Source organism: Melanostigma gelatinosum, assembly GCF_949748355.1.
Source record: "Melanostigma gelatinosum genome assembly, chromosome: 23".
NCBI classification, from domain to species: domain Eukaryota; kingdom Metazoa; phylum Chordata; class Actinopteri; order Perciformes; family Zoarcidae; genus Melanostigma; species Melanostigma gelatinosum.
In genome coordinates this window covers 16,347,751-16,371,467 of record NC_136656.1, presented here as the reverse complement: position 1 = coordinate 16,371,467, position 23,717 = coordinate 16,347,751, and the positions used below count along the sequence as shown (strand labels likewise).

Below are 23,717 nucleotides of genomic sequence, written 5' to 3'. Positions count from 1 at the left end.
TTACTGAAGAGAAAATACAGGGATTTGATGGGGATTTTTGTATTTGCCATATAACAAGAGATAATTGAAGCAATTGAGGAAAGGAAATACTTTATTTTATAAGGTAGAGCATGCAGGATCGGAGGTGTGGTTCTCCGTGGACCGATACTGGAAGACGGGCAGGATTACGGTGTGGATCCCTTGGTCCGACACAGGGTTGCAGGCAGATCGACGGTGTGATTCCCGTGGATCAACACTGGAGGGCAGGCAGATCAGCAGAAGACGGTACCGGGTTGAAGCTGGTTCAGGAATGAAGATGGTACCGGGTTGAAGCTGGTTCAGGAATGAAGATGGTACCGGGTTGAAGCTGGTTCAGGAATGAAGACGGTACCGGGTTGAAGCTGGTTCAGGAATGAAGCCTGTATGATGACTGTTCTGGCATGAAGACTGTACAGACTGACAACACAGGTCTGGAGAACCAGGGTTCAAATACTGCCCAGATCTCTTAGTGGGATCTGGGTCTGGTGTGTCAGCTCGCAGGAGGTACTTAACTGAAGTGTCTGTAGCTGTGTGGCCATGGGAGGTGTCTGGTCTGACAGGGATCCTGACACTCCCTGGGTTTCCCTTCTCTGGGTCTTTAAATGGTCAAATGGTAATGTTCTGTACAGCGCTTTTCTAATCTTTCCGACCCCTCCAAGCTGTTTAACACTACATGTCATCATTCACCCATTCATACACTGATGATATGAGCGACCATGCAAGGGCCACCTGCTCATCAGCACATACACACACCGTAGGCAATTGTGGCAAGTGTCTTGCCCAAAGACGACCCTGTTTTCCACTGAGCCACTGAGCTAAATCTAAAGAAAGTGTGCAGCAGGGTAGATCTAATCCTTAAATCAAGGGACCAGTGCTGTTACTGTACGGTATAGGGTCAGGCTATAGGGTCAGTATCTCATTAGGAGAAGGACAGCTGTGCAGAGGCGGACAGCCTGTTACCAGACATACCAGTGTAGTCATAGCAGGCCAATGACCACTTGTAGAACACTCAAACAGTGGCTCGTTCAGATCTGGATACTGTCTAATTCCTCATCAGCAAAGAGAGTTTCATGACAGGTAGAGGCAGAGAAAACTCAGGATGTTTGCTGTCACTGCATGTGTTAGAGCTGTTACAAAGCTTGTTATCAGCCCTGGTGAGCAGGCTGCTGCTCCAGAAAATGTTCTCTGTTCCGTTTCTTTGGACTCAATATACATCATTGGAAGCCAAGTTCCACCAGGGTTGGAACTTCTGAGTTTGAGTTGCTGAGTTGAAGTGCCAAGAGATGTATGTCCCCAGCTGTGGTTTTCTGCTTTAACCAAGCTTTGTGCAGAAGAAAACTCTTTTAAGATACAGTTCAAGTCCAGCACCGCCTCAGTGGACGGTCTTGAGGTTTTCTTTTTGAATACTAATTGATGCTACATGCTGTCTGGTCTCTCCTAACACAAGAGGGCAACTTGAAAGCCTTTACACTACTACATGCTAGATTTGATCAGGCTATATATCGTGACAGGACTTTGTTTACGTGACAGGATGAAAATATAGTTCAGAAAATGTTTGGAGGTACAGCCAGATATCTTACTAATTCAGACAGCAAATCTTCTATACTACAATGAAAGCAAGCAAATATTTAGCTCTTGAATATCTGTCTTTCATTTTCTCAGAGGATACAAAGACTAAAATGTTCAAGGAAAGATGCAGCGTAAAGGAGTCATAATGATGTAGTATCAGGCTGTGCTTTATTTCCCCCCCCCCCCCCCCCCCCCACTGCCTGACCCACTGGCAATCTTGCCATGGCAACACAAATCCCAGCAGACCTAGCTGTCAAGAAAAGGAGTGCTCAGAAGTATGAAAGACAAGAGCCTCTGATCCACTCTACAGGCATGGGGTGTGTGCCCTGGACCATGTAGGTCCAGGGCACACACCCCATGCCTGTAGAGTGGATCAGAGGCTGCATCGTTATTTATTTCATTCTTTTGTGACGCAAAGCCCTAAAAAGAAACTCACTGTAAATTTTAGATTGTATAATCAAATACGCCCAAGAAAGATGAGTTTAAACTTAATATATAATCTGGCTTGCACAAAGGAGACGAGGAGTAACAATGGGGGCAGCCCTGTGTCAGCTCTCTCTCTCCAGTCATGGCTGCCTTGGCTTGGAATATAAATGGAGAAGAAAGATTCGATTAAATCTTGGCCAAACACGTATGCAGATCTATTGACAGACCAATGGCACTATAAGACATACCTGCTAATTAAAAGCCTTCCCTAAAGTCTTGCTGCTTAAATCTGTTTCTTCCTTTAAGATCTTAAACATCAGAAATGTTATAGAATCTTAAAGTGGCAAACATCAAGGTTTTCATTCAAATACATGTTTGTTAATTCACTATCGATTGCCAAAGAAGGTAACACAATGGTGAGGGAAACCCCACTGATTAAAGTATTCACATATTTATTTATTTGCAGTAGTACTGCAGTATTTATGCTGTATTACATTTTTTCCTCCATTCTATACACACAAAAATGGATCAATCTACACAATTCTGAAACATAGCATGTGAGAATGGAATTGTGGATGCAGCCAAAGGGTTTTTTCGTGAATCCAATTTGATGCTCTGCCCTAAAATTAGAGCAAGGGTGTTCTATTTCTATATAAATTAATGAACAGGTACTAAGTTAAAACGGATGAAAGAAAAGCTAGTCGCCAGTGAGGTTGACAATGATTATGATGAGAAATGAGACTGTAACAATATTCCTACAAAAATAAGTTGGAAAACGTAACTCACATTACAGTAGGAGCTCTTGAACATGTTAGTTTGGGTTTTATTAAATAGTATGGCAAACTAGTAACTTTGACACACACTGCCCTTCGTACTCTGCTGCTCCGTCTCCTCAGACAGAGTGCCCACATCATAAACTCTGCCACTCCGACACTGTGTCCTCTCAACAACTGAACGGTCCGTGGAAACAGCGCAACAAATTATGAACAAACGCTCCATTCTTTGCCAGGTCGCTCTCTTACTAACGCGTCCAAAGACTCCAGACCACTAACTTGAGACATTGTGAAGCGATTAAAGACACAGCAGGATGAGTCGTGTATGTTTCCACTGCAGCTCAACTGCAGGAATCACTTTTGTTCAATTTACCACTGCACAATATTCAGCGGAACATTAGCCCAAGTAACAGCTGTTCGTATTGTCAGTTAGCGTTGGAGATCAATGGCAATTGTGAATGCTTTAAATTAAAAGCTTTAAAAATGTTTGTAAATGTATTCAGACAGTCGGATAAGTTCAGACATGGAAATGCATATCTTTATATATTTAGGGAAACTAAAACACAAAGCTTTTGAAATAAATAATACAAATCTGATTGAGCAGTTGTATGTATGTAAGTTGCAATAGAAACATATCCAGATGAATAAAAATGCTTTTTCATGTGCTTCAACATTGCTTCAGTGGTTGTTGGTGTCTTTGATAAGTCATTGAAAAGCCTGGCGACGGCCCTGATTTCATTCCTAACCCAGTCGCTCTCAAACTGGTTCTGTCATGCCCATTGTTGCGGAGATGGATTCATGTTCATCAGTCTTTAACAATATTAAGGAAAGTAGTAGGAAAACAAGTCAAGGTGAGTGCTTTAGCTTCAGGTTAGCAATATAGCTATCCTAGCATCAGGGCACTCATGTTTCTTTATTGTTCCCACACACTACACACTCCTTGGAGGACCCGCTCCTTACTAAGAACCACAGCACTAACCAGTCATCTTCTTCAGTAGTAGCTTACATGTATCTCTCTCCTCCACCTTGTGTTACAGGTCATCCTGATACTCACCAAGTACTACCACGCTGACTCCACCAAGGTGCTGGAGAGCTCACTGTGGAGGTAGGCGAAACATTTACACCATGTTTGCTCTTGCTGGATGTCTTTAATGTCATGTTTGTCCCAGACTCACGCAGACCTTTCACCGGCAAGCAGCTTCCCTTTAACAGCGAGGTCAGTGGAGGTCTCGGTTATCTCTCCGCTGTGCTTCATCAAAGAGTGATACAGAGCGCTAGGGCAGTCAAAACATCAGCAGGTAGCTGCTGGTCAAGTGGTAGACCGGAGAGTGGCGCTGCGAGGCCAAAGTAGGCATCTGTTTGGGCAGATAGCATATCAGCATGGCATAGGGCAGGACGGCGGGCACCGGCAGTGCCAGGGATAGGGGTCAAGTCTGGCTGGCAGAGCAACGCTGCCTTTCACCAAAATACTTCACACGTCACTTGCTTTGAGCGGCGGGAAAGGCAATGCATCCATTCCACTCCACTTCACAACAAGTATATCTTGCACTCTTACAGACATGCTCATGTATTATTAATGCCCTCTGTATTCTGCATCGAGCTACCAGCTCCTTGGGGACTGCTATGTAGTTGAGCCTGACCTTCCAGATAAGGGTGTGGAAGAAACTTAAATATATTCAAATGCGAATGAAAACGTAGATAAAACAGGGCTCATGACACTGGCTAAAATTAGAAGGCATTCACACATGGCAAACAGGTCTGATTGTGGTACTTAGTTAATGCCATTCACCTCACTGAGGGCTCCATGACTGTAAAGCTCCGGCCTCTCATTAGCGCTGACTGCCTGTCCTCCTGAAGGACAGATATGAAGAATGTACAAAGCCTATTTTTCTCCTTCCCCTGTTAATGTTTTAATTTTTGCAGTGTATATATAATGCTGCAGATTCCCCACTGGACAGCCCACTTCAGAACTTCAATCTGAATTCAACCTAAATTGGCAGAGACTGAAAAAGTTGCCAGTTGGCATCAATGTCCAAAAAGCAGAAATTGCCAAGAAATGAGCATGTTTTTGCAAGAGGACCTCTGCCCACGTTGTGGTTGGTATTATGTGAGGAGTGTACCTCATAGTACCTTGTTGTTGTCAGTTGGTGGTGTGTGGACAGCCACAATCCACTGGCCTGTATGCTTTGAATCCCTGGGCTGTAGCATCAAACAAGGAAGAAGGGGCAAGATGAATGGGTTTGCCATCTTGCTCTGTCAGGTGGTGTAGATCAACATGTCAGGTTTCACACTGGGGGAAACGTAACAGCACAGAGAGGGGAACGTTTTACAGAGGTTTGTATGTCCATCAATTCTTTGGATTGTATAAGTCCTGTATGTAGCACTCAGGCATGTCTATGTGCATTTATTCATATGAAACTGACAGGCTCAAGGCTACTTGGACATGTAGATAGTAGTAACCGGAGACTTAACCACGAACCTTCTGGTTAAAGGACGACCAGCTCCATCCACTGGGCCACAGCACCCCATCTCATTTAAACACGAAGGCCATCAAACTGTGTTTTAGTTTCACTAACCTTTCCAGATCACAAACCATATAATTGAGGGGTGCAGAAAACATATTGGAAAAACGATATAAGTCATTGGAAGGAACTGACAAATGACCCTTTTTGTTGAGTCGGTATAAACTAAGGCTTGTTGAAGAACCTGCATATGTCATGAAGGTCAATGAGTACAAATTCATGTTTGTCCAAAGTGTAAACAATACTTATTTCAGAGAAAACCCTGCACTGCTCCATGCACTATGGTGTGAACTTGTTCCTTCAATCATAACTATAAGCAGACTTCGTGCCATGTCTCTGTTTGTCAGTGTGCTGTGGAGAGTTGTGTCCCCGGGCTTTGGAATCAGTGCTGAATCTTCTATCATTCTGTCCTTCAGTCTGTATGGCTGACCCAAGGAGCCGGACTATAATATGGCTGATATTAGAGCTCCAAACATCCCTCGAACTTGTCTCATGACAATGGCTCTGTTTTGGAGTGGCAACTCATGGACCACTTTCCCAGACAGTTTATGATTGTCGTTGAAGTACGCAAGTGAACATGTACCTCAGGTAGAAGATTGTGATTTAGCCATGTGAGGTCATAGTACTGCACAGCTGTCATTCGCTGTCACTCTGTCATTGTCTAGCTCTGTTATGTTCATTCTGTACACAGGACATCTGTTGCACTTCTGTCCATCCTGGGAGAGGGATCCCTCCTCTGTTGCTCTCCCTCAGGTCTCTTCCTCTTTCCTCCCGTTAAAGGGGTTTTGAGTTCTTCCTGTTCTGATGTGAGGGTTCCGGGACAGAGGATGTCGTATGTGTACAGATTGTAAAGCCCTCTGAGGCAAATTTGTGATTTTGGGCTGTACAATAATCAATTGAAATTGAAATTAAAATTCTGTCATGACATGGCGGTTGTACCACACTTGACACATGGGCAACTGTAGACGGTTGTCTACAACTGCAATGCCGGACTATTGACAAGCCAATCGAGGGGATGGCAAGCAACTGGCACAACCCATGTGTTTACATGATGAGGCGCTGCGATGAGTGCTACACATTCGTTGTTTCTGGTTGAGAGAGTTGAACATTTTTCAGCTTTGGGTACAATAATATAATAGCCTAACAATAGAGTTTATTTATAAAGCACTAAAATCAGGTTCAATTTAGTAACGATATCGAATATCGTGCCGTTGAGCCAATTTCTTTACTGTGACATCCTTAAACATCCCACTTTGTTGCCTTTTTTGAAGTTTTGAAGCTCATTTCAATCCATTTTTGACTGAGAATCAAAATTGTGACACCCCTAAATGTTAGACAATCCACAAGCACTTTGTGTAATGAAAGTAATGAAATCATCTCTGAGAGCATTGATAACCTGCGTGATAGAATCTTTTTTTAGATTATATCATAATCTAAAAAACGTTTGGATAGATTTGAAAACTCCGGAGTTACCTCTTCATGTGGATGCTCGTAAACGCATAAGTTAGGAAACGATGACGCCCACACCCGCGTTCACTACTTGATTGGTTCTTAGCAGTCACGACGTGTCCTTCCCTAATTCGTCACGCCTCTATCATGTGAGCCTTTCCCTGAAAATCACAAACAACAACAGCCTTGATCAACGACCAGGTTATGGGGCTCATGCCTCTGTACCACCCATCCCAGTGTATTTTTATATTTTATTGTAAATTTCAATATGTTTCTATTTTTAAATCATGTCTTGTATTTTGCACTGTGTTGATTGTTTGATGTTATGCACCATCCACCTAGTCCAATTCCTTGTATGAGCAACATACTTTGGCAAATAAACGGTTCTCATTCTGTAATGGAACTTTTAATTTTAATGAAACCATACAATCGTGTTTGCTTTTGGCCCGTGACCCACTATTGAGTTTCAGTCTTGGCCCTCCAGGGGGAAAACATTTGGGCACTAATGTAGAGGAATTATTATTTTCCATTATTTGTCCAAAGATAGAATGTAAAGCTGTTAAGAGTTTCTGGCAATGGAAGATGGAAGAAAGAGGATGGCTGAACATAAGACCCACAATGAGTTCCTCAAACTTAGAGGAGCAGATGTGCACTTTTTTCACTTTGAATCCTCAGTGCAAGCATTTCTTATTTAGAAATATACGTAGAGCTTCAAATATCAGGCAATCAGTGGCATTCGTTTGTGATTTGATGGATGGAATGTAGTGTTTACCAGTAATGATTGTCACATAATATCCTGATCTTTGTTGAAGTTAGGGATTTCATCAAAATAGCTAAACCAAGTTTAAGAGGCTTCTGAAATATATTGAAGTGTCCTTTACAATGGCTTGAATCCAGGTGTTTTAGATGTTGATTAAAATGTTGTCTTAAAGCTTCATCCTCAAAGAATATTGATTATCTGCATTCAAAGTGAACCATCAAAATTCCAGATGTTAAAAGTATTAACATCGTCATTTTTGCTTTTAAAGTTTACAGTTGTACTAGTGCTGGGCGGTACGACCAAAAATGTGTATTGCGGTATTTTTTAAGATTCTGCCGGTTTCACGGTATTTTTTTTTCCTTGACTGTGTTTTTATATATGTTTATATAGAGGCTTACTCTACTGTCAGGAGTACATAGAATATAAACAACATGTTAATGTCATGTGGGTGTGCTCGTTTGTTCTTATAATGTTGGGATAGCAGTTTGGCTGAAGTATTGTCGCCCCAGTAAGACGTACCTTGAATCCAGTGTTTTAATCATTGCTTCGAGTCTCTCTCGACTGTCTGTAGCGGGACCATGTCCTTGCGGCGCTGGATCGTTATTGTGTCCACCGCTTGTTTTTCTTGCCTCTTCAAGCGATGTGTGACCCTTCGGCTTCACTCCTGCATCGCTCTGTTATGTTCTTTAATGTAGCATTACTGTAGCGACGGAGCCTCTCCCAGCTGTTAGCAGACTGTTGTGCTAGTGGGCGAGCTAGCTAGTGAGCTGTACCCAGCATGCAGTTCGGTGGTGTAATTCTATAAATGTACAATTATTAGTGTTACAAATTGTTTGTGTCACAAACTGTTGTGTCGTGGTGTTCTGCTCTGTTAAAGAGCGTTAGTTGTGGGTTGTTAATTGTTGTGTTATGAAGTTATAACCATGACTAGAGTTCCCTCTCAATACACATAAGACAACTGGCTCCGACTATTGCCTTCTTAGTGGCGAACAATATATTCTGCTGCCTGTTGAAGAGTGACAGCAGTTGTTTTGGCTGTGCACCGGTATGACCGTGTGTGAAAAATTTATATCATACGGGAAATTAAAACCAATATACCGGTATACCGCCCAGCGCTAAATTGTACCTATTTATCACGAATGGCATATAACAGAATACATTCATCAACATCTGAAAAGGAAGTGTGGCGGCTGGATCAAATGCAGCGGCGATCACCTCTCACGGCTGACCAACCAGCCAGACCTGGACCAAACATTAGCAAACTGCCCCAGGGAGGAGAGTTGAGGTGGAACCTCAAATAATCCAGCTCGGACCTAAGGCCGCTCCACTACCCAGGCTTTTCCTGGCTGTCTGATGTCCGGTCCCAGAAAAATAAGATGGATGAAAGCATCGGGAGGTCACTGACTGTTGAGCCCACATCTTCACAGAGACTTGGCTCCATCGTTGATCCCGGATCAAGCTGCACTTGACAGGGTGACAGCAGGACGGAGAGCAGGACTCTAGTGGGACGAGAGGAGGTGGACTCTGTCTTTACATCATGATGCTTGGTGCTCAAACCCAGTCAAAGTTCATGGACAATGTTTTCCTTATGTTGGATTTTTAAGGTGAAGAAGTCGGCCATATTATCTGACCAGAGAATTGTTTTTGTTGCTGCTGTTTACATTCCTTATTATGCAAATTAAAAGAATGCATGACAGGAATGTACTATTTTTTTTTGTTTGTTTCGCTTGTCATGCATTTGTTGTGTTACAAATGGGCTACAACTGAATTCCGTTGTGCGTCCCTGTGTTGCATAATGACAATAAAGGATCCTTGAATCCATTTACTGTCACAGCTATCATACACTCTGATAAAGATGGTGCTGGTGTGAAAGTCCGGGGGTATTTGAAATTCTTCACAGATCTTTTGAAGATGTGAGGGGGGCTAGTAGCCAGTGCACCAGAGGGCTTTGTGGCTCCATTATGTGGGAAATGTCTGACAGAACAGTACTTCTAAGGACTGTGGTTATGAACTTTTGTTTTAACTATATTCAAGGTGTCTCCCACCCTTATTTGGTTCACCCCGCCATCATATACTAACAGGTGGGCAACATAGGCTTAGTGGTAGAGCGGTTGATACCCAGCTGCTCCATGCCGAAGTGTGCTAGGGCAAGATAATCAACCACAAATTGTGTGTACAAGTTTAGATGGGCAGGCTCTGCCATCAGGGTATCAATGTGTGTGTGAATGGGTGACTGTTGGTATGGAGTGTACAGAGCTTTAAGTGGTCGTAAGTCTAGAAAGGCGCCTCAAAAATGCAAATCCACTTACCATTCACGTAGAGTAGATCTACCACACCACACTTCCTGTTGACAATGTGTCCGTCATATATGTTAAACTCTGCATTCTTTGTCTAGTTTTTTACGAGTGTCATTTTATGGGCTTCGTATTTGTGTTTTGTCTACATTAGTGTAAGGTATAACTGTACAGTATACTTGTATGTATATTGTGTGTATTGTTATGTATATTAATAAGTGTCTATTTGCGTCTGCATGCATGTTTGTATAAATATGTACTTTTTGTTCATGGATAACATGGACATGGAGCGCTGGAAGGCAAAGACGAGAGGAAAGCAAATCAAAAGAGCCTCCATGGCTTCTTTAAGCTGAGCAGTAGGGGGCATCAACCCTTCAACATCCCTCATCCGCCCTCTGTCTTCTATTTCTGTCCTTCCATTCCTCTCTGCACATGGACTCAATGTGCAATGGAAGTAAAAATGTATGTTTATCTTCAAAACTGCATTGAAGAAGCAGAGCAGTCAGGGAGACAATAATAAGTGATGATGGAAGTTGAGGCTTTGATGTTTCCTGTGAGGAAACTGGGTCATGATAGCATCACAACTGTAATTTGTTACAAAAGTGAAAAAGTATGCCAGCATAAACAAATGTAAACGCATCAATTTTTAGGCATTTGAATAATAACTACGAATAGCTGAGTTGACAGCCACATCCTCCTCACTCACTGTAACCTCCTGCCGATGAAGACTCTTGAAAAAGCTAGTTAGGGAACCTTGAGTTAACAATTTGCCCGTAAAAATTGTACTAAATTACAAATTGGAAATATGTTGAATTGCTAGTGCTGTGTTATTTAAATAGGTTTATGTGAGGATAGTCAAAGGGTTTCAGCTTAAAGTGAGAATGAGGTAATGGTAATGATGAGGATGTCAAAATGAATAACAACATAAGTATGCCACCACAGTATGCTGAGAGAAACAAGCAACAGAGATATATTGACTTTGAGTATTAATAGTTTAATAATTATTCATCTTTGTTTCAATCTTTTTAGGCATTTGCTTTGAGGCTTCTTGGCTGCAGGCTAATACCACATCTACAGCTCCCTTCTCACTTCCTTAATCAGTTCCTTTCAGATATAGGTGTATGTACATGTTAGATCCTGGGGTACTTCTGGCCCGATACTGGGCTACTTACTGACTCAGCTCTCTATTAAAAGATTGTCGAGCTGGTGTTCTTGCGAGGGAACTCGCCTGGCTCTGCTAACTGCCGTTACTCCCGACGTCTACCCTGCTTCCTCCGGTCTGAGTGCACTCGGCCGAGAGGCCACCCTGGCCCCGGGTGCTCCTACCAGTCGCGCCGGTTATGGCAGCTTCCCTCTTCTGGATCCGTGCTCTTGGTAAATGCCAGGTTAGGTTTTAACGGCTAGGATTACTTCTAAAACCGTAAGGGATTGTTCAGTGGATTCGGTCTCTAGGATAACCTTACAGAACTCAGTTGTTAGACATACAATGGATTTAACTTTTTACTGCCACGAGGAACTTTTACTACTTAAGCAAATAAATGCACTTGAGAAATTTACTTTAAATGCAGATTAGATATTTATTGCAAGTTATATTTAGTTCGTTAGCAAGGGTTAAGCTACAGCTCACATAAAATGTTACTACACTTGATTCGTTATCTTAATTTTCTTTTTTTAGCAGGAGTTGTTTAGGAGCGAAGGTCTGGCCAGACCCTCGGTCCTCCTGCTCCCGCAGCGGAGTCCGTTCAACAGTCCTCAAGGCTCAGTACAAAGTCTTTCTAGGACTGCCACGTTCCTCCGTTGTTCAGTTGTTAAAGTCGAGCAGTGGGGAGAGGAAAATCTCCGTCTTTCAATCTTTGTCCACGAACAGCGGTCTTCTTTCCGTGAACAGAGATGAAGTCCTCGAATACTTCAGTGGCGATCGTCCGTATCTTCTTCTCAGAGCGTCTGGACGGCTCATGTAGAAATCCCATCTTGCTGTTTGCAAGTTACTTCTTTTATAACACTTTTGGGCTGCCTCTCCCGTCTCTCCCCCCTCTTCCCCAACACGTCCTCCCTCAGCCCATGATTAACATGACATCATTGATTTGGTGCAAGTGCTTCGAAAAGTACCAAACTTTTGTGTGTGTGTGCATGAGGAAATCACCCCAACTTCCCTGTCTGGGCGCTTACTTAATCAAGCTCTGCGCGTGTCTGGGTGTTCAACATCTGTTGTACTTCCCCTTTTCCTACACTCATACATTTCTAACACAGATTAGTTATCATAATCACAGTTACAGTTGTTAATCACTTTACTTAGTACACATTTGCTTATGAAATGATTATTGATCTCATCCTTCATAATTTTTGTGCTTTGTGTCTTTTCTTCTCAACCACCGTTATTTCCCCATCCCTTGACGCCAACACCCTGCTTACTTCCTCTTTCTCCGTACTTTCTACACACAGACTGCACTATACTCAGATACACATATTATTATTATTATTATCAGGTTTACATTTGTTAAAATCACTTTACATTTGTTATGTAATACACGCTTGCTTTAAAATGATTATTAGATTTCATCCGTTAAACTATAATTATACGCTCTATGTCCCTTTAGCCTAATTTACATACCGAACATGTATTCCCTCATTTAAAGCAGCTTCCCTGGGATCTCAACTATTTTTGACAATGTACACACACACACAATTATACCACCATTACGTGTTGATGATTAGCCCTCCCTGGGGTTCAGATCATATTTCCCCAAACTAAACCAGGAGAGAGCACCACAAAGTAGAAACATGCGCTTTAGGGTTTAATCAACAGCATGTTTCATTCCCCCCCATCCTGCACTCCCACTAATTGATTTCCCTCTCAGGTTGTTTCTGTTCTTCCTTGTCTCTATTCGTTCTCAGTGGTTCTCCCATGGTCCAGATGGTGTGGGGTGCTGTAATACTTAATTAAACTGAGAGCTTCCCCATACCCCTTCCTCCACAACCTCATCACTTCCCTCCTCCATGCAGATTGTACAGCTTGGTGAGAGAGACACAGAGAGAAAGTGAGAGAGAAAGACAAGAGAGCTCAGCTTGCTGCTGAAGATGCAAAGCAGAGCGTCTACTCTCAAAACAGAAGTAGTGTTTGATATAGAACCAGATATAATGCTGCGAAGAACCACTTCAGAAAGAAAGTTAAGGGTATATAACTCTTTGAGGCATTACAGTTACATAGAACAACTTGTGCCCAAACTGAAGATAGCTTTAAATCTATTATTTCAGAGATTGAAAAACACAGGTAAAATGAAGAAGAAGAGATCAATGAGCTGCTCCAGTGATGGATAATTCATTATGTTTGGGTAGAGCAGAAGCCGGCAGTGTCTATGTTCCTCACACTTTCCTTGCTAATGAATAGAAGAAGAGAAAGAAGAGATGCAGCCAGCTATCTGTGTGTCAGTTTGTTTAACTTGTGGTTATTGTCACTTTATCAAAATAAACTTCTTGCTCATTTACCTGTCCTTCCAAAAAGGGCTCAAAATGATGAGTTACCATCCATTAGGAAGCAGAGGGTTACATTTAATCCAGACTAATTGTTTCACAAACTCACAGAGAGGTAGAGTCTGATTTGTAGGGCAGTTTATGCATTCATGAGATATAGTCGTAAGATTTCTGTTCATTTCCAGCGACTTAACCATGAGGCCAGAGCGGCACACCCAGAGAAGGGTTAGGAAATGAATTCACTTTGAATCTTGAAATTCTATTTCCTTCAAATGTGCATGCTGACATCACGCGATAAGTCTGACAACTTATTATTGTTGTAAAATAATGTTGGGTGGATGGCAGTGAAATTTGGTACATGCATTCATGGTCTCCAGAGGATGAATTGTAATCACGTTGATACATCTAGCGCCATCATGTGGTCAAACAATTAACAAACATTACTTTGCATTTTGATCAAATATCAGCAAAATTAATGACATGATCAGCTCCAGTTGCACCCTGTGTTTCGTGTTAATTAGCATGCTAACAAGCTAAACCTGTATGGTGAGCATGGTTAACATTTAACCTGCTAAACATCAAGATGTTAGCATAATCATTGCGAACATGTTAACACGCTAATGTTAGCATTCATCTCAAACATTACAGAGCTGCTGGCTGGATACTCTTGGTCTTTTTATTACATTTGGCTAAGTGGATAGCAGGGCCGTCTTTCAATCAGAGGGTCGGCGGTTTAATCCCCGGCTCCGGCTCTGCTAGTTGCATGTCGATGTGTCCTTGAGCAAGACACTTAACCCCAAAATTGCTCCCGTAGTTGTGCCTACGTGTAGAAATGTGATAGACTGAATTCTAAGTCGCTTTGGATAAAAGCGTCTGCTAAATGACTGTAATGTAATGTCAATGACAAAACACAAAAATTCCAGCAAAAGGAACAAAGAGCCTTCTGGGATTTACATTTAAGCAGACAGGGAACCCCCTGCATCCCGTCGCATCATTAGAGAAATATCTGTCTCTCAAACAGCCCTGAACCAGCAAAGAGGAGTGCAAACATGATTGAACGACAATTGCTCAATAAATGGCGATATCCATATAAATGTTAGTATTGTCATTTTTTGGTGCTGTGTTTATTTAATTTTTATGTCAGCTGTCGATAAATATCGGAATTTTGAGTGAGGTCCTCAAACTGAATTATAAGAATTTCCCAGTTTTCGGGTCAGAAACGCAAAATAAGCAGGATGAGGAAGTTTATTCATGAAGTTTGCCAATTCTCCAGTAACAGTATTAATCTGTTAAACGATGGCGGATGGAGAGGTAAATGAAACTCAGCTTACTGTCCGATTGGGCCTGAGATAAGATAAGATCGACTTTAATGTTCCCAAGGAATATTGTCTTGGACACATACGGTATCTGTTAGGTGGGGGGAAAAAAAAGCGATACAGCATAGTATCGCGATATTTTGCATGCCGATATTGTATCAATACACGGACGCCAAGTATCGATCTTTTATTATGTAAACTATATAAAGAAAAAAATCTTTTTTTTGTTTTTTAGAAAAATCAAATCAATTGCTTTTTCAGTCCACTAGATGGTGCTGAGTTGTTTTCTGGTGAGGTCAGCAAAGGTCCTGGGTCAGCGTGATTGGTAGGAAGTTGGTCAAAACAAAGAGACATCTGGCCTCACAACGGGGTTGAATCTGCCAACAGCAGCCGGCTCATGGGGAGAGTGCAGCGCATCACTGTCTCTCTGCCCTCGACGTCCACGCATCACAAGTTATACTGAGTTATATAACTCTAATATCCTACTTATATAAGTTATAGTTCATATACTGAGTCCACACGTTTGCATTTAGTTCAGTTGGACTATGTAGTAAGACAAACAGTTCAGTTTGTCAGGTTCATGAAACATTTACGACATTGTTGGTCAGTCTGTCTGCTTGACAATAATATTCTGCTGCAATAAAAATGATTGAAGTGAGATGAACAGACTGAAAATTTTATCTGATTAGATAAAACATGTTGACACAGTTTTCCTTTGGGGACATCATTTGAAGTTGAAAAAAAAAGCAAGAAATCGCAATATAGGCCTATGTTATCACAATACTCAGAACGTCGCCGTATCGTAATAATATCATATCGTGACCTCAGTATCGTATCGCGGGATCTCTGGTGATTCCCACCCCTAGCAGATGTATGAACTGGAAAATGAAAGCGTGTGGCCATGTATACTACGTAATGCCATTCAGTCTGTGTTTGTGCACCCGACAGTACACGGACTGCAATATTTTGTGCAAAGGTTTAGCTGTGTTTTTGGTCTGTGTATTGGAGTCAGATCACTTTCCCTCTGGATGGGGCAAAGAGGAACACAGGTCTACAGCTGCACACAGCTAGAAGACAGAGAGTTCAAACACACACATCATCTTCCACATTCCTCTTGATCATGTTACGTATATCTTGTTACGCGCTATTTTCCAAAAGGACACTGTTGTCTGGACCACACACACTGCAGAGCAAGGCCCAACAATAGTCCAGCAGGCATAATTAGTTAATTTAGGGTAGTGTTATTGGGATTTAACGCTCCTCAGTCTGAGGTGAATGTGGTTGGCATAGTAGTATTTGTTAGAAAGTGAGGACCTATGAGGTGGCTGAACAAAGTGAAACGGCTGACTATCACAGCTTTAGACAGCAGTGTAATGACAACAAAAATAGTCAGGATTTCACAGGCACAGGCTTTTTTTAATGCCTTATTTGTCTTTTATCGCTGCAGTGGACAGCATATTTAGCAGAAAACTATTCAATAGCCCTTCAATCTGCACATTTACTGCCATACTAGTCTATAGTTTTGGTTTTTACTTCTTGTTTTGAAAAACTCTTACGTTATCTCTAGTTCTATTAATTCACAAACCCCACCTGGCATGGATAACATTAAAATAAACAATTATTAATCATATTGAGTAATGGATAAGTGCCCGCAGCACTGTAGACCACACACACACACACGCACACGCGCACACGCACACGCACACGGCGGCCGGAGCTGGAACCTGCTGCGGCTCGGAGACGACGGCGGCCTGGAGCGGCTGCAGCACGGAGGCGACAGCTGGAGTCGGCTGGATCGCCGACCGGACACAGGGAGCTGGAGTCAGTCGGACCGCCAACAGGACACGGGAAGCTAGAGTTAGCTGCTGCCCAGCGGAGACAGGAGTCTGACCCTTCCTCTGCCTCCGTCTCCTTCGAGGGTTGAGCAGGCAGTCCATCAGGTCGCGGTCTGCCTTCTGGACACTCAGAGGCCAGGCGGGTTCCCATGAACTGCTCGTACCACTCAGGGAGATGGCACTCCAAACCATGGTCTGCTGAGCCCATTCTGGGTCAGATCATTCTATCACAGGGCATGATGGAGGACTCAAACGCAGACCAGGCAGAGTAGCGTGAAGCAGGCGTTTTATTAAACACAAATAGGAATATTTACCAACACAACAGGGAGGCCAAGCACAAGACAAGAGACGAGGGGGGAAATCCAGCAGGAACGAGACAAGGCAAGCAGACGGGGAAACCCGGAACAGGACAAGACACCCGGGCGGGTAGAACACAATGATCTGGCAGAGAGTGACAGAGGCAGGGGTTTAAATAGTGGCTAGAACAGGTGAGGAGAGTTGTGCTGATGAGGGAGTGCTTGATTACTGATCAGGGACAGGTGAATGGAGTTGGACTGGTGCTGAGGGAGTGGCTGACAGGTCGAGCGAGGAGCTACAGAAAAACACACACAGAACACACAAGGCAAAGCCTGATCATGACAATTTTGGGTAGTATGCTTCGGGTACTTAGGTGACCACCAATTATGCCTTTAGGTTTAGTTTCACAGTCCCAGACAACCTTTATGTGGTTCAGTTTGAAAATACAAATGTTTTCTTTGTTTTATCGCAGATCTTAGAGCAGTTTGGCGCTCTTTCAGAGTTGTTCCAGTATAGGTCCCCTAGCCGTCCATCGCAGTGTGTGTAGGTCCCTGGACTCACCCCGTGCTCGTTGGTATAATCGGCACGCCAAACTGCACCGGGCCAGCCATCGCACACGCCCCCGGCACCGGCAGGGAGGCAGTCCGCCGAAGCCGCCTCGGTTCCTCACCGACACTACTCCACACGACCCATCTCTCCGGCGAGAGGCCAACCAGAGCTGCGCCCACAGCCCCGGCAGGGCTGACACCGACAGGTGCACCCGGTAGCTGCGGGGAGTCTGCAATCAGAGACAGCGCTGTCTGCGCTGGAGAAGCACGTGGGGCATCCGGATTGCTCATGGTCAGTTGTGTAGTCGGTCCAGGGTTTAGATGAACATCGAAGTCTGTTTTCTCTCTTGAGAAACAGCAGCTGATCAATCTTGTTGGCCAGATTTTTAAATGGTAAATGGCTTTTCTAGTCTGATTAATGTCATCAAAAGCCAAAACAAAGATAAATAGATTTCCAGCACTGCAAATCCCTCACAGTAGCTTTACTGTGAAATATGTCTGTCAGTTTGGCCGACCTTTCAAACGGATGTTGTGACATCCTTGGATGGCGAGGGCGAATATATTCCGTAGAATGATATTTATGGGAAAAACAATATCTGCCAGCTGTAACTGGTTATTCCTCATCACATGACATGCGTTGCATTCCAACATTGTATATATATAATTAGTGCTGGGCAAGTTAACGTGTTATTATCGCGTTAACGCATTCATTAATTAACACCGACAATTATATTATCGTGCGTTAACACAGTTTTACAATTTTTTATTCAGCAGACATTTTTAACACAAGAACCGTGCAGCGAGCACCTACATTTCCCTGGGTCCTAAGTCCCTCCATGTACAGCTTCTTATCACCCTCTATGTACCAACGTACATTTATAACAAATACCACACATATTACGGTAATCAGCGTTGCATATGTTTCTGACCACAATACCAAAAATAGCAAAAAATAAATGATTCATTGAAATAATTGTTTTCGAGTTTTTAAAGTGTTTTGTTTGTAATATGTATAATAAGCATAATTTAGTTATCACGACTGATAATTTAACAAACATAAAAACATGACGTAGATAGGTTTGCAGTTTTCAAGAAGTATATTTAAATATCATCTCTTACACACATGAAGATAAAGTTGTGAACACTGACTGAATATCTATGATCAGAATTATTATAACTGTGTTATAACTGCTACTGTGTAAAGGGAATACTGCTGCTTTCAACAACCTGATGTGTTTAAAGTGTTTCAACCAAATGTTATTGACCTTTTGTTCATATAGTAGCACATTAAAATAAAAGTGCACAATACACTACTTTTGAATTCATTATTGAACTTTGCGCATAACAATGAGATTAATCGCGATTAAAAATTTGAATCGTTGCCCAGCACTAATATATATATATATATGTATAACCACATACAACCACATAGACACAAACAGACACACACACACAGTCACACCACAGCGTACCAATTTTGTTTTCTAAATAGACCTAGCGATCTCCATCATCAGTAACACTTTAGTGGTCACAGAGAGCTCTTCATAAAGTCTTATTGCTGCTTTATTTATGAGCTTGCCATCATCAGGACAATGAGCCTTTAAATAGCATGGCACGGATAACTACCACAGAACAATGACTATTATCACTTTAATGATGTCGTTAAGATAAGTGTGCTGGGACCATGGTATGATCTTATGAGCTGATGTTGTGGGCCTAATTGAATCGGGAAAGAGTTTTCTGTTTGACTTAGTTTATGACTTTTTATTAGCTTTTTGTGCAGGAATAAAGGGTTATCACCTTATCGAATGCTTAAAGAAACAAATGAGGTGAATGAAGGCTGTAGTGAGAAACAAAAAAGTACTCTGATATAACTTTGATCTCATTCAACTACAGGGCGCTTTATATGTTACAAGGTTTGCACAACGGTTGCACAACAAAATAGGAGTTATAGTCCCTTTATGGTACAAAAAATATAAAAACATTTTTTTATATGCGAGCAGTGGCGGCTGGTGGAAAATGTTCTAGGTAGGGCCATCCTATCAATTTCAGCAAACATCCCAGTATGATTTAATGCAAAAAAATGTAAGTATCAAACACGCATTATTACTTGGCAGTTAAATATTTAACATGTATTCCAACACGAAAACAATCAGTGAATTACACTTATACAATATAATAGAACATGTTTATTTATTGAGATGCCTCTATGAACCTTGTTATAGGAGGTAAAGATCAGGAGAAGTAAACATGAAGTGTAATTATGAATACTGATGTTAAATTAAGCTATGATGAGTTTTCACTGTTAATTTAACATCTCTATTACATGTTGATGCCTCCATGACCAAGTTAAGCAGATGAGACTGAGGACAACTATGTAGAAGAAAAGATGTTCACTTTGTCTAATATGTAGCTTGACAGAGTTCTCCATGAGTCCTGGTGTTCTCATGTTTCCTTACCTCCTCATCCCTCACTCCCTACCCTGGTGTTCTCATGTTTCCTTACCTCCTCATCCCTCACTCCCTACCCTGGTGTTCTCATGTTTCCTTACCTCCTCATCCCTCACTCCTGTAACTGTCCGTGCTGGATCTGTCCCCGTTGTTTTAAAAAGCTAAATAAATTAATAGCATGACGTCATCCAGCTAGCCAAACCTGTCTGGTGTACAGCTAGTACAGAAGCTTCGCATGTACTCCTTCCCTTTCCCGCGAGTCTGCTGTCTGATTGTGAGGTCAGGCTGATCTGATGTCAGCTCTTTGGCTGCAGAATCTCCGCCAAAGTTCTCCTCTCAAACGGGTCTTGGAGGAGGAGTGCTCGCGCTGGCGCAGGCGCCTGTAGAGACTTCTCCTGACGAGAACGTGCAGCGAGGGGGGCCAGATCGTTCTGGCCCCACGCTGAATCTATTTGAGGGCGCTGATTGGCTAAATTGTATGTCACTCATTTATATTTTGAATCAGCAATTGGCTAAACTGCTTCATAGACCCGCCTCTTTTGGGCCAAAACGATTAGGCTGAGCGTTCTCAGAGTGTCGTGCACACAGACGGAGAGGACGAGCAGACGAGCACACAGGCGGAGAGGACGAGCAGGAAAAGCATATATTTTGCGCAGATATCATATTTTACACACATTACTGGGTACATTCCATAGTTCAAAAACACAAATATTGACAATTTGTATAATTTATGATTATTATAATTTTTTTTTTTTTGTGTGGCTCATGGTGGGGCCATGCCCCATGGCCCTCTATTGACCAGCCGCCACTGTATGCGAGTATGGACATACCAATGATGTTCTCGGTGGCAGCTTTTTTGACTCTGGATAGGGCCCTCACCTTTCCATCCATCCATGTTTTTTGGTTGGGGAATGATTTAATCATCTTTGTGTGAACCACATCATCAACACATGCTGATCAATGATTGAACTGTTGATATATATTCTTTATGAATGCTTTGGTTCTCCTGGTTGGTGGCATCTCTGAATATGTGCCAGTCTGCACTGAACACAGTCCTATATAGCTGCTGAAGCTTCTTCTGTGCACACTTTCTTTCTCTTGGTTTGACCCCTTTTATCAGCTGGGTCTAGGTAGGTCTTTGTAGCTGCCAGGAATGTTTGCGTGAACATGGTCTATGGTCTCTTTTTTGTTACAGTCCAAAAGTCTTGAACTTTTAGAGGGCACAATCAAAAGCCCTTGTTGTGGTGACCTGGGAAGCCTAGGTCTATTAGTAACTCAAAAAATCAGTTGTATCAGCTTTAAATATGCTGAAAAGTGTGGTTCAAAAACCAGTTTGCCAAATGAAAAAAAAGGCCTTTCCTTTTACAGATGTCTTAACCAGGCAAAGTAGCAAATGTTTCTTTAAACCAGCCCTTACTGCTTGAAAGTTTCAGTGTTTAGTTGAAGCCATGTCAGGCCCCAATCTGAGGTCCTTGGAGAAGCAGGACTTGTCTCCATGCTAGGCAATTAGCATGCTGGGCATCTCACGTGAAAGTGCTTCAGGGGGGGGAAAGCATTATTACGTAATTCCAGCCAACACTTTTCAGTGCCAGAGAGGTGGCATTTGGCGACACAGTAGCAGCAGTAAACCCCTCCCCCCCAACTCTGCTGGTGGTTCTGATCCAGATATCTCCAGCACATGAGAGAGGAGAAGGGAGCGTGTCCAAACAAAAAAGTGCTGATCCCCTAATTTGGCAAGGCGAGAACAGTGATATGTCCTATACAGGAAACGAGCCAGCAGCTGGTGGAAGATGGGTCCGGGGCAGCGGTGGAGGACGGAGATGAGGCTTTGGGTCTTTTACCCATGATCACTTTGAGCTACCAGTGCCTCTCAAAGTGAGCTCCCCAGCTGGCTGCAGAATTAGCTGTTAGGAGGCCAATTTCACATTTGGCCATGGAGGAAGTGAAAAGAGAGCAATCAATAAAAGCAAATGTTGGGTGTTATTATTGTTGTGGAGCTGTCGGACTGTTGAAATGATCAGTAGGATGCTTTGTGGTGTGTTAACTCCCATCATACTTCATTCAATTCAGCATTGTACAATTTTGGGAAATTCTTATATGCTGTATATCAGTAATAGGTTACAGTCTAAATGTAACACCTGTAAAAGAAGGCTTTTATCTAAGTTGGAAGATAATGCGGATAATGCCGTGTTCACACCAAACGCGTCATTAGTGCCATTCGAGCCGCTGGTCTCACCGGGCAGGGGCGGGCTGGCCATCGGGGATACCGGGGGAATCCCCGGTAGGCCGACGGGGTTTTGGGCCGGTCCAATACCGGCTCACGTCCATCACTAACCGGCCCTCGCTCTGAGATCGCCGACCCCGTCTGTATTCTATGCTTCACAGAACACGTTAAATTTACTCTAATACCTAAAGTCAACAATCGCTGACTGAGATTTATACTACTCCTCGCGATCTGTATTCACACTCATTGTTTCGATCTGCGAGCCGGCAGCACCCCTACACACACACACACACACACACACACACGCACAGCATGCAATCTGCCCCAAAGAGGCGGGTCTATGAAGCAGTTTAGCCAATGATGCTTTAATGCTGATGAAAGATATACATGAGTGACATACAATTTAGCCAATCAGCGTCCTCAAATAGATTCAGCTTGGGGCAGAATCGATTCTGAATCGATTCTGCCCCAAGCTGCGCGTTTCTGTCCAGACTAGTCTCTATAGGCGAGTCGAGCGCTGCTCCTCCAAGAGCCGTGTGAGAGGAGAAACTGTGGCGGAGAAACTGCACAATCAGACAGCAGACTAGCGGGAAAGGGAAGCGGTACATGAAGCTTCTCCACGAGCTGAACACCAGACAGGTTAGCTAGCTGCATGACGTCATGCTAATAACTTATTTAGCTTTTTAAAACAACGGGGACAGATCCAGCACGGACAGTTAGGAAGTGAGGGACATGAAGCACTGCTGAGACATGATATATAGTTATAAATACATCATTATATATATGTGAGTGTGTGTTTTATATTATAGTGAAGATTATTATATGATATATATATGTATATATATATTATTATATTATACTGAATATTATTATACGATATATATATTATTATACAATATATATATTATTATATTATTATATGATATATATATTATTATATTATTATATGATATATATTATTATATTGTACTGAATTCCCTGTGTGGGTGACACAAATAAGATGTCCTGACGTGTTTCTCAAAGCTTTTTTCATGTTGGAACAAAAGTTAAATATTTAACTACAAAGTAGTAATACATGTTTGATACCTCAATTGTTTTGCATTCAATCATTCTGGGATGTTTGCTGCAATTGATTGGATGTGGCTCAGCCCTACCAAGAACATGTTCCACCAGCTCCACTGCGTATAACTATCTGATACTAGCCCAGAGTTCAGCATATTCATCTAGCAAACTATACCTACCTTGGAGTGTTACAATCGCGAGTATTATTTTATTCAATGTGTCCATCAGGCATATTGGTGGATCCAAATGTTGTAAAAAAAAACACATATATGATATAATTTCTTTGTAATCATCCAAAATAATGTTCAGTGTATGGGTATTTTTCCAAGTAGGCCACTGACTGGTCGATACGTGCGATGCATTGAGTGGGCAAGGCGCCGTGTATTGAGTGGGCAGCACGCCGTGTATAGAGTGGGCAGCGCGTCGTGTATTGAGTGGGCAGCGCGCCGTGTATAGAGTGGGCCGGTCTGACAGTAAAGTCCCGGGCCACTTTTTTCCCCCTGTCACCGGGCACTATTTGTGTTCATTCGCACGAATCACACCGGAGGGGGCGTGGCTTATCACCCTGAAAGCCGTTCAACTGTCCGCCATCAACCATGAAAAAAATAACCTCTATTTCTGCTTAGTACGTGTTGTGGAAGTCACAGATATCACGGGAAACTAAACGCCATCATGTCTGGTTCATAATATTGTCCAGAGGAGC

General features: G+C 42.6%; 1 protein-coding gene across 1 annotated transcript in view; it reads left to right on the top strand.

The window, feature by feature from the left end:
* Nucleotides 1-23,717, top strand: part of sorcs2 (sortilin-related VPS10 domain containing receptor 2) — a gene marked incomplete at its 5' end in the record, with an annotated part of 233,961 nt that overhangs the window by 69,644 nt on the left and 140,600 nt on the right. Inside the window, one exon of the mRNA XM_079295420.1 lies at nucleotides 3,824-3,891. Within this exon, the coding sequence (XP_079151546.1) occupies nucleotides 3,824-3,891 (68 nt within the window). The remainder of the gene's footprint in view (nucleotides 1-3,823; nucleotides 3,892-23,717) is intronic.